Source organism: Nuphar pumila, chromosome 7 (assembly GCF_984573655.1).
Source record: "Nuphar pumila chromosome 7, dmNupPumi1.hap1.1, whole genome shotgun sequence".
NCBI classification, from domain to species: Eukaryota; Viridiplantae; Streptophyta; class Magnoliopsida; order Nymphaeales; family Nymphaeaceae; genus Nuphar; species Nuphar pumila.
The window spans coordinates 116,180,494-116,193,044 of NC_143255.1; the positions used below are offsets into that span (position 1 = coordinate 116,180,494).

The window sequence follows — 12,551 nt, forward strand, 5'->3', positions numbered from 1 at the left end:
ATATAAGTGAAATGGGTATAAGATGGGCACTTGGGGAAAATATTTTTTACTACAGGAGCATTACCCTCTTTTGGTGGCATATAAGCCCCTCATTTACTTTTTCTCTCTCCCTCTTTCGTTTTCTTTCTCTCAACCAAACCCTCCCTCTCCCACCTCCCTTCTCCGGTGACAGCCACTGTCGGACATCTGTTGCTGAAAGCTTTACAAGTCTTCTTCTTGTCCACCAAGAACAAAGGTGTCATTATTTACAGTTAACACCCACCTTTCCTTTCACGAATCCAAGAAAGAGATGAAGCGTCTGTTGGCACCCACCGCTATCATCGTCGTTGTGTGTGTCTGATGTTTAGGAGAATGAAGCGGAAACGAGAAGACTCGAAGAGTACCCCCGAGAAGGAAGAGCAGCCCGTCTCACCGCCATCATCGTCATCGCTGCCAGAAAATGGTGGTTTCGACTTCGATGTTTTCTTGAGCTTTCGAGGAGAAGACATCAGAAAAACTTTCATTGGTCACCTTTACAAGGATCTGGAGGCGAGAGGCATACACACCTTCAAAGATGACGAGAAATTGGAGAAGGGAAAGAATATATCAGAGCTGCTTCGATCCATAGAGAGATCGGAGATCTTGATTCCCGTCTTCTCCGAGGGATACGCCGAGTCGAGGTGGTGCTTGATGGAGATCTCCAAGATGGTCGAGTGCAGAAAAGCATCGAGTAAGAGGTTGATCATCCCCGTGTTCTACAAAGTCGAGCCATCAGATGTTGGGCATCAGAGAGGACTATTTGGGAGCTACTTCCCCGAGCACGAGTTTAATGAAAAAGTAGATGTTGTGAAAGGATGGAGAAATTCATTGAAGGAAGCAGCAGAGATTTCAGGGTTCGATCTCGAGACTCAAACACATGGGTCTCTCTCTCTCTCTCTCTCTCTCTCTCTCTCTCTCTCTCTCTCTCTCTCTCTCTCTCTCTCTCTCTCTCTCTCTCTCTCTCTGATTTGGTCTGTTTTATCATTGTTTTTCCAATGAAAAGAAAAGGAAGAATTATCTACAGGTGATCTCACGAACGGGGTCCATTCATCCCTATCTTTACACCCTTATGGCATACTGCTTGTGAAATTTCTTTGTTGCAACTTGCAAGTTGTTTTCATTAAATCTGACACCAGATATGAATTCAGCACGGTCGATCTAATCGAGATCAACCACGGGATCTTTTTCTGAAACAAAAATGTGATTTTTTAATCATAAAGTTTTGGTATTTTTAGTCATTGATTTTTGAATCACTGGAAAATCCTACACTGGTCGGATTCTAGTGCCAGATTTAATAAAAAAAAAAACTTGCAACAAAGAGATCTGATAAGGGGCATGACATTAAGGTATATACAAATAGGGATGAGTAGATCCTGTGTTGTGACCTATATCAGGGTGGTCGGAACAGAACACTGGTTAACGGATTATCCCTTGATTTAAACTTAAGTCTCTGAGCTGAGCTGTAAAGACTGAACAATACTTGCTGCCATGTCTTGTCCCCTGTCCTTGTTATGATTTGTGTTTCTTAGTTCATTTATTTTCTCTTGAAAATTGGCAGGCATGAAGCAAAACTGGTATCCCTCATTGTCAAAAGGGTCCTCAATGAATTAAATCATGTTAAATTTGATATAGCAAAAGGGTACGCAGTCGGGATTGATTCTCGCGTAGATTTTGTGATGAAGCTGCTGAAGACAGAAGAAACACACGATGTCCACATGGTTGCAATTTGCGGAGAGGGCGGTCTGGGAAAAACAACTATCGCAATGGCCATCTCTAACAAACTGTTCCGCAAATTTGAAGGCAGTTGCTTCATTTCAGATGTTAGGGAAAAGTCGAAGCCACTGGACGGACTTGCCTCTCTCCAGTCCCAGCTTATTAGCGACTGTTTAAAAGAAAAAATATCGATCAACAACACTAAAGAAGGAATTAGCATGATCAAGCAGAGAATGAATTCTAAGAGAGTCCTTATTGTCCTTGATGATGTAGATCATAGAGACCAACTAGATGGATTGGCTGGGGAACATGGCTGGTTTGGTAAGGGAAGTAGGATTATTATTACGACACGTGACAGTTCAATACTACTAAAAGAGTGTAAGGTTTATAAGCCTAGAGAAATGGATGATGATCAAGCACTTGAGCTGTTCAGTCTTCATGCATTTGTCAAGAGAGAAGCACCGAAGGAGTATATTGAGTTATCCAAGGAGGCCGCAAGGATTGCGGGTGGCTTACCATTGGCTTTGGAAGTATTTGGGTCACATTTTTACAATCTAGAGGCTAAAGGCGATTGGCAAGAAATGTTGCAGAAGTTGAAAAGAATGCAGCCCAACGACATCCATAAAAGATTGAAAATCAGTTATGAAGGATTAGATGATGAAGAACAATGTATATTCTTGGACATTGCGTGCTTTAATTTCAGCAGTATTCGAGATATAGAAAGTGCAATTTATATGTGGAAGGCCTGTGGATATTACCCAAAGGTTGCAATTAAATTTCTCCAGCACAAGTCTCTCATTAGCATTGAAAACGATGGTTACTGTAAAATGCATGACCAAATCCGAGATATGGGAAGAGAGATCGTTCGACAACAAGGCATTTCGGACCATCGAAAGCTTAGCAGACTTTGTGATAGGAATGAAGCGTTAAAGGTCTTGAAGTACAATGAGGTAAGAGAAATAATATTTTCCATTATTTAGTTGCTTTCATTTCTGTCAATACTTGTGCTACACGCATTGGGCGGGCCAAATCAAGCTTTAGCCCTGAGCTGGAAACTGAGGCTCTGTTTTGAGGATGTTTATGCATTTGAAAAAGTGGCAGATGCCAAATCCTGGATTTGGCAGCTACCACCTCTTACCTCTAAGATGCGGTAGTTAGTGCCAAACACAGAAGGAGAATTGGCCTCAGTTCCACTCTAATGCAGAAACTCTCATCCCAGCTGTCCGTTTCCAAACATCCACCACCAAGGTAGTTTGACCATGCTTTTAGCAGATGCGTTAATTTCCTTCCTAGCTGTAGCTACCACTTCCCAAACAGAGCCTGAAATAACTTGGTAACTCAAGTCTTAATTGTGATTAGACTCTCTAAGCTTGGTGTCAGCAATTCTTGTTTGGGAATAGATGGCCAATTGAATGACTCAAAGCAATTAGCGGACCCTCGTTTTTTATACTCAGAAGGTTGAATTTTACTTTTTTTTTTTCGTTAGCAAAGCTGGGGTTAGCCCGACCCCTACCAGTTACAAAGATTCAAGGATTACAGAGAGTTTGGATAGGAATAATGCCATCGTCTTTTAGTTTTTATAAGGGAAATTCCATTTAGGGACCCAGCTCTTGCCTTTATATAAATCAGCATATTTTGTTGGTTGAGTCAATTGATGAGTCGTGCTGGAAATTGAGTGAGCCGCTTTATTGTTAGGGAGTAGTGAGGAGAGGAGTGTACAAGGAGGCTCCCCCACCCCTAATATGTTGTTCCCACTTGTGTTTTTAGCTGTCTTGTTTGGTTCTTTTTATTAGGCCAGGGAGAACAACCACATCCAGGCCATCATTCTCGATCGGGGCTCTAGAAATAGCATGGAGGAACATTTGAGCAGAAACGCCTTTGCAGCTTTTGACAACCTCAGGATGCTCCTTATAGACCACTGCAATTTCGGAAGAGGATTAGTGCAGCTGCCTAGGAATTTGAGATGGTTGCGTGCAAGAAATTGTTCCATGGAGTCCGTGCTATGTGATGATGATGAATGCCATCCCGAGGAACTTGCTGTTCTCCAACTACGGAACTGCTCAGGGATCCGAAGAGTGCTACGTTCAACGAAGACGGTTAGTCGCAATAGCTAAAACAAATGAGATTATTAACCATGTATTATAGCTCCGATCATTTATCTCTGAATCGATTGATCTGCAGGTTTTCGAGAGATTGAAGGTCCTGGAACTCTCTTTTTGTGATCTACTCGAGGAATCTCCTGATTTTGCTCTTACGCCGTGCCTAGTGAAGCTGGTGCTTTGGAATTGTATGAAGTTGCTCCAAGTTGATGAATCGATTGGGAATCTTAACAAGCTGGAATCGCTGAGTATCAAGTACTGCCATGAACTAAAAGTCCTACCCGCAAGCATTTGCAAATTGAGCTCCCTTGAATGAATCGCTGTCAAACTTAATCTGATATTGTAGTATCACAAATTTTGTGTTAATCTTAAGATGTCTGCCTAGTGATTCATTCAACTATAGAATTCAATAAAATAGACATTAACATACTGTTCCACACGCTGCAATCGATCTTTTCTTGGCAAAGGAACTCCTCATTACTGTAATAAGAGACGCCAAGGAAATTAATACATGGACTCTTTAGAATTCAACAGGCAGTCAGAATGGGGAATGATAATTTGTGGCCCATTAATTGAACTTTCAGAATAGCAATACCAATCCTTTCTTGGATCACAGCATTACCTAGACCTTTCAGTATTGGCAATTGATACTCATAGTCATACAATTAAGTACAATTTTAGTGGCTCACAGATCACACAAGCTAATTTAAATTTCTAATCCCTTTTGTCCATGACTCTGTCCACATTATGAACTCATCTAGGACCCATAACTCACGAAACCCATTTTTTTGACAGAAGTGCTCTTTTTTTTATTTAATGAAGAAAGCAACATCCTTACCAAACTATAAGCGCTTTGTACCTACAATACAATTTGATATTGTAGAGGATCCGAATGCCGTAAGCTCCATGGAGGGTCAGAATAAGGCCATTAGGTAATCCGGATCCACTGAGTCTATCCAAGTTGAGTAAGGATGAAAACTGGTTGGATATGGGCGGAACCAAAACTAAATCTGAATTTTGAAAACCGAGTCTGGTTCTAGATTAGTCTTTTATTTGAATCTCAAAACTGAAATTCCGAATAAAGTTAAGATGTGAGACACTAGGGTATTGGATCCACTGAAAATAGATAAGAACTTTGTATACTTTTCAAATGGAAAAGTTAATCAGGTTGGCTTAGACCTGATTTTGACTCGGACCCAATCATATTAAATCCAATTTAGTCCCAGATTCAAACAGTTCAAACTTTATTGGATCTGGATCTCACCCAGATTCAGCTATATACTATCTGGATGTGGCAACGGATGAGTTGGATATAGTGTGGACACAATGGATGAGTTGGATATAGTATGTGGACCTGTGTCGGAACTCTGTCCCATTTGATCCCTACTGCCACAGCCCAAGAAATGTGTTAAATCAGTTTACAAGCTAAATCGTAAACAAACCCATTATTTGAATTGAATTAAATTACATTGAACTAATTAAGAACTCTAGAAAGAGAAAAAATCAAGAAAATAATAAAATTTAAAGTTTAGACATCAAAGATTTCCTGACCATTTTCCGGTCATGCAGAGTCATCTTTGTTGTCAGTTTTTTGGTTATTGGCAGACCGACAGAGACCAATTCCCTCAAATCAATGGCCAAACAGATTAGATATGGGCCAGACCTTGCATGATCCATATCTGAAGCCAAATTTTGTACATTGGATTCTAATACCGGACTCATTCAAATGAGATGCAATGATGTAAAGTTGGATCTAAAACCCAAATATGTGCAGTAAATGCTAGGCCCCATCCCACGGGTGGCATCACTTGCAGCAAGGTCAAAGCTAGGTGTACTCCCCAGTAGTCAGGGGGCGGCCTGAAGGGTTTTACCAACCAGAGGCCAGGCAATGTGCGGTCCATGATGGAAGGGTTTTTCTCTTGGATTATCCATAAAAAAAATGTTTCTCATAAAAGAAGACTGAAATCAAGCTTCTTACGTGTGAAATGTGTGAGGAAATAGGATCAGATATGAATCCAAACATAGATCCAACTTAAAATGTTGATGTAGGTCATATTCAAATCCAAAAAATAATCTGAATAAGTAAATCTAAATCTGATCTAAATATCCCCTTGGATCTTGCTTTAAGAATTTGTATCTGGACCTAAAGTGTTGGACCTACCTCATAGGTCCAACCAAACGTGAACTGTTTGCACCCGTATCCTTAGGAAGACAGTTGGCACGTTTAGGTGCTTCCTCCTATGTCCTTTTCCTAGTTGGACTTGCATTACCTAATCCATGGTGAACAAGTTAAACATGGTTATCCAAAACCCATTTATTAGGTTCAAAGCTCACTCAAGAAGAGGTGTATGGGTACATATGTAGGGTTAGGATGGTATCTGATTTTCATTTGTAAATGATTGTTTTGCAGTGAGACTAAGTTGGATATAAAAGTAGGTGTAAAGAATATATATAAGATAGTTAAATGTAGAGAAAGAAAAAACTAGAGATTTAAGCAAGTGTATTAAGGACGAAGGTATGAAAGTTCTGGTTAAAAATGATCAAATTAAAGAAAGATAAAAAAATAGAATAATGAAGTAGGCAAGATAAAGATTTGAAGAAGAAAATGGTGGATAGAATTGATGAGGAGGGAATGAAAATAACAATAAAGTGGATAAAAAAGTAAAAATAAAATAAGCAGACCAAATGAATATCTGTTGATTTTGAATGTTAATGAATAATATTGAGACAACACGGTTAACTGAACTATTTAATAATATTTTATATAAAAAATTAAGAAGAGACGAGATGGAGTATCTGATTCTTATATATAAGAATAAACATGATATTCAAAATTAATCTAACTATGGGGTATTAAACTTATGAGTGTCACTGTGAAACTGTAAGAGAGGATAATAAGGCAACATTTAAGAAGCAAATCAATTGTATTAAAGAATTAATTGGGCTTTATGTCAGGAAGGTCAATGATATAAACCATTTTCTTGTTAAGACAACTTATAAAAAAAAAATAGAAAGAATGATAGAAATTTGCAAATGGATTTCATAGATCTAGAGAAAGCTTATGTCCCAAAGAACTTAATTTGATAATTGTTAAGGAAGACATATATCTCATATAGATGTATTAGAATAATTCAAGATATATATATATATATATATATATATATATATATATATATATATATATATATATATATATATATATATAGGGACAGTAACGATCGTTAGAACTACATGTGGCGAGACATGGTTGTTCCCAATTAAAGTTGAGTTACATCAAGAGTCCGTTTTAAGCCCATGCATTTTTGCTTTAGTGTAATAAAAGTCAAATACATGAAGTGCAAGATAACACATGATATGCCTGTTCAACAATGCCATAAGTTTTGATATGTAGGGTTTATATTATAACAGAATGGTGGATTAATTTGAAAACAATATCATTCATAGGATTAGTGTTAGTTGGGTTAAGTGGCCACAAGTTAGTGGCTTGTTATGTGATAAAAGAGTACATTTATGATTAAAAAGATGTTTCTATAAGACTAATATAAGATTAACACTATTATATAAAGTCGAATGTTAGGTGCGACAAGAAGATAAAATACATGTTGTAGAAATGTGTATGCTAAGATGGATGTCTAGGTTACAAAAAGTGATAAAATTAAATATATTAAAATGCACCTAAGAATCAAAACTAATAAAAACAAAAGAAGTCAATGTTATTTAAGATGGATTGGACATGTTGCTCCAAACCTATCCCGTATGGCTTATATGAGATGGTTGACATGGTATAAGTAAAAGGAATTAGGAAAAAAAGAAATATGCTAGAGTTTTGGAAGGAAGTAGTTAGAGATGACATTGAAAGACGGTAAAGTGACCAAAGTTGTAACTCTAGATAGACAAGAACAGAGAAATAAGACTTGCAAAGCTGACCCCAAGTAGTTGAGATAAGGCTTGATGATGATGATGTTTTGCAATCAGATCTGATGATGTGTTCAACATAGTTCATTTGCTAGGAACTAGTATTTAGTGTTTTCTCCGTTAGAAAGCTAGTTTTTTTAGCCTTGAAAAATTGAAAATGATATGATTTTGAAGTACATCAAAAACATATTCACGCATAACTCGATGATGTAAACGTTGTTCTCATAAATGAAACCCTATATTTGAAATTTGTTTGTAAAGATTAAAATTATGAAAAAGATAGAGCATTACATGATATGACATTCCTACCTACACCCTTCTCATCTATATACAGGGTGTGTTGTTTGGGGGAAACTGGAATATGTTTACCAACCAAATATGTTTGCTGGTATGCATCAAGATTTTTATAGGAATTTTTGCAAATCTAACCTTGCAGATACATTCGGTGTGGTCCATTTGCTAGGAACTGATGGTTGAATCATCGTAATCGGATCAAGAAATGCGATTTTTTATGCTTGAATATTTTGGTACAATAGGTTTCAATAGTACAAAATAGGGTAATGATTAGAATACAGTAAACCATGGCAAAACATGAAAGCGGCAAGAGTAGCTTGGTTACTCCATAAAAAATCTAAAAATAAAAATAAAAAACAGGTTACTGAAAGCAAATAAAAAAATTTGATTGCAAATAGAAAAAAATATTGATACAAAATGAGAAAAATAGCCTACGAAAACATTATCTCAAACCCCTAATTAATAGTGCATTGAAAAACCCGCCTGCGATAAGAACCAAGTGCGGGCCTTACGTGCATCCACATGCCTACACAAATGCAAGACGTGTGGACACAAAGTTGTTGGGTTCAACGAATAGTTATTTGACGTCTGCCACTGTTTTGTGCCTTTCAGGAAAGTGTTTGATGGCTCATCCTAGATTGGACAGAACAGCTCAACTTAACAGACAAAATGTGTGTTTTGTAACAATACTTTCAGTGTATGTTTTGATTGGACACGAAGTTGTATTCCTTGTGTCTGGCATTTGATTTTTACGTTGTGGGACAACTTGAACACATAGATAATGGGTCGGATAACTTCATTTTTATTGTACGACTTGATTCGCCTCACCATATGAGTGTTTTAACATGTTTATTATAGATTTTAGCCCCGAATATGGATCTTGGATTGAATCTAAATACCGAAAAAAATATAAAACTTAGGTAATTTGAGAAAAAATAATAATTGATATTTTTTATATATAAATGATTTAATGGATATCTTATTGGATCTAATAATGAAAGTTTATCAAAAAATTATAGATTTTAGCTCGAATATTGATCTCAAATTGGATTCAAATAGGTCGGATCAGAATGAACTCTCACTCGACGTATTGACAAGACAAGCACGAGATGTTGCCCACAAAAGCTCATTTCGTTTGATTGGAGCAACTTGTGAACGTCACCAACCTGAATGGATATCATGATTTAGAAACCTATGGATGTAAACAAGCTAGGTTTGCACTCTAGTACGCAAAATACATCATTTTTTCCCAATTATTCAAAGGAAAAAACAAACAGCAATAAACGTTTTCTTTGGTTTTGATGTTGGGATTTGAGCGAATCGGAGAGCCGATTCCATCTGAATCTGAAACAGCCAAAAATTGCAAAACCTACATTCTATATCCAACCCATTTGGGTCCCTAGTTTGGCCACAAGCGATGCATCAATATCCGCTTATATAAGATATATGAGGATGGCGCTTACAAAATCACATTGATTGATGCTACGATGATTGAATCACTGTGGATGAGGGTGACGACTCCTTTCAGTTATACAAGTGGGCATTCATTATTACCCTTGATTTTATTTTTGGGTAGTGATGTGGTGTGATTGTGTCCGGTACCCTAAATTTTTTCGGCAGGCATATGGTGATGAGCTCATGTCTCACATCCTACCAACTTAAAACTTGGATTTGGTAGTCAGATATTCGATTTGGGTTTGGAATTTAATAGTTGAATCGAAGTTTGCATCTGAAATCCAACAAGATCCGACTTTGATCACATGCAAATCCAGATATGATTAGGATAAAATAGCTAATTTGGTCCAGATTCGGTTAGGACTTTCTACATCTGAGTCTGAACCAACTTCGAACCCAATTAGGCAGCATCCACTCGTATTCCTGCCTCATGAGTTCAAAATGAGTTTGAAATTATTCAAATCCCTGGATAAGCATGGTGAACGAGACATCATTAATTTTATCAAATCATCAAACTAGGGTTTTTTTTCCTTTTTCATGATAAGAAACCTTCAACGAGACGTAGATTAGTGGAAACAAGAGGTGTGTTTTCTTGTTATGGTATGGAGGTTATGCTTGACTTGACTCTAGTGTAGTCGAGATAAGCAGTGTTTTATGGTAGGTACACTCAGTGTAATGGACCGTGCATATGCATGGGTTTGTTTTGTTGTTTTGCATGACATGTTTTGTGAGAATTTATATGTGCTTGTATGATTGAATCATGTCCTATATGAAATTGTGAAATGTTCAAAGTATGCTATGTATGAAACTATGAAATGTTCCAAACATGTTATGTTTGAACTTATGTTATGCATGAATGCAAGCATGTCATGTAGAGATGTGTAAAATGTTCGATGCATGTTTTGTATAAAACCATGATATGCATGAAAGCAAGCATGTCATGTAGAGATGTGTAAAATGTTCGATGCATGTTTTGTATAAAACCATGATATGCATGAAAGCATGCTATGAATGTCATGGTTGCAAACATGACACATGCTTCATTAGAAGCATGATTGCATGAAATGCAGTGCATATACATACTAATTTTGATATGAGCATTATGTTGAATGATTTGTGACATGTTGGGAATCATTAGTAATATGGTGCATGTCTAGGATTAGGGTGTTGACTGCCAATGTATGTGGCTATATATGTATAAATGAATGACATCGGGTTTTTGAGATAGCTTGGTCTCTTAAAGGTGACCATGAGGGTTGGAGCCTTCATGAAAATCATATATAATGACCTATGACATTAATAATAATAAAGATAACCTTGTTTGAGTGGTCGTATTTTCTTAAAAGTGAGAGTTGTACCTGAAAACCATTAGAGTTCGATCGGTATCTCCTTGGAGAGCTATTTTGACGATCAACCTGGGTATGGTTGGTATCCCTTCATGAGCTGTTTTAAAAACCTACCTGATGTCTTAGTCAGTATCCATTTGAGAGTTGTTTTAACGATCGAGCTTTTTCATTTAAAGAGGTGGGCGGTACAAGCCCCATGAGAATGAAATGTTTTAGAGGGCTAAAGGCACCTCTGTCCCCATCCCAAGTAAGTTAGGGAGTTAGACTACCATTATGTCCTAGGTGGTAGTGCATTTATCTCTATAGAGAGTTTGGTATACATACCTTGTTATTTGTCGCCTTGCGATGTATTTGAGTTTGGCTATGTAAGAACATTATAGTTTTAGGCTCTTTTCTCAGCCAATTGTGACTCTTCACATTCTGCTAATCGCAGAAAACTGCGCTTTAGTAGGTCTTCAGGGAAAAATAAAATATATAGAATAATTAATACCCTAAACATTTGTGTTGATTACGAATACTTATGTTTATACCTATTGGGTCTCTGTTTAATCAAGAGAAACAATGCATTAAATGTTTAGAAACACATTTGTCATATGCATATATGTCATGATATGAAATTGTGTTCTATTTATGTTATTGAATGCTAATGCATATGAATGAAAAAGATATGTTGTTGGTCACGTATGGTGGACTTGTTTATTGTTCCAATGGTTATGGTTGTTTTGCATTGCTATGTAAATGCTTACACGCTAGATTGGTCAAGTGAGAGACTTGACATTGATGTCATTGATGTGACTAATGCATTGAGATGCATGTGTGTAGGAATTATGTTGCTTGGTCATGTGAATGACCTATTCCTTTGAATATACAAAAGAATGAATGCATATGGAATCATGTTATGGATTTGCATGTATTGAATGCATATGAATATGAAATGCCATAACATGCATATGTTGATTTCATAAGAGATAAAATGTATTGGACTTGAATGTAAAAATATGATTTCATATGAGATAATTTGTTATGGACTTGTATATCCTGTATGCTTATTGCTTTATGATGCATTGAATATGTTTATGCTGAAATATGATTTTTGAGAAATGATACATATGTGATGGTATGCCTATTGGGTGCATGTTATATAACTGCTTGAATGCATGAATCATGAGATGTGATCTCTTGTCCATCACTTGTTGAATAATGCATCATGTTATGACCTGTGAATGCTTGATATGTTTTCTTCAAGTTGGGTATTGGTATTTTCTATTGGCCAAGTTGAATTAATGCCTAATAATATTTACAAATATCATTCTGGATGATTGACGTGAAGCGCATGTCGAGCTGCATCCTCAAGGGTTTCACTGTTAGCTTTTACGATCCATGAGAGTTCAGTCTTTGTTTGTTTATTTCCTGTCCTAAAATAACTTGTAAAGACTGATAAACTTGGATGTTTTGGAATGGTAGAACTCTATGGATATTCATTTCCTTATTTTTTTGTATGTGGTTTGAAAATTCTGTCATATAATTTAATTTTCCTTAATTATTTTTCTCGTGACCCCGCCCAAGATCTTAACTATTTTAGGAATAATTTATTTCTGCATTATCTTTAATACTTTGTTTTTGTTATGACTTTCCTTATGTAATATAATCCAATTGGCTTGAATTGTGGGTGGTTTTGTACTGGACCTTGTACTAGTAGCATAATAATATG

At 36.7% G+C, this 12,551-nt stretch overlaps 1 protein-coding gene across 1 annotated transcript; it reads left to right on the top strand.

Moving 5' to 3' along the window:
- Positions 1–207: 207 nt before the first annotated feature.
- Positions 208–4,202, top strand: LOC149833074 (disease resistance protein Roq1-like). Its single transcript, XM_090014881.1, has 4 exons — positions 208–899; positions 1,577–2,681; positions 3,525–3,827; positions 3,913–4,202. The coding sequence occupies exons 1-4, from the start codon at positions 340–342 to the stop codon at positions 4,144–4,146; spliced, it is 2,202 nt and encodes a 733-aa protein (XP_089871007.1). The 5' UTR covers positions 208–339; the 3' UTR covers positions 4,147–4,202.
- Positions 4,203–12,551: the final 8,349 nt, after the last annotated feature.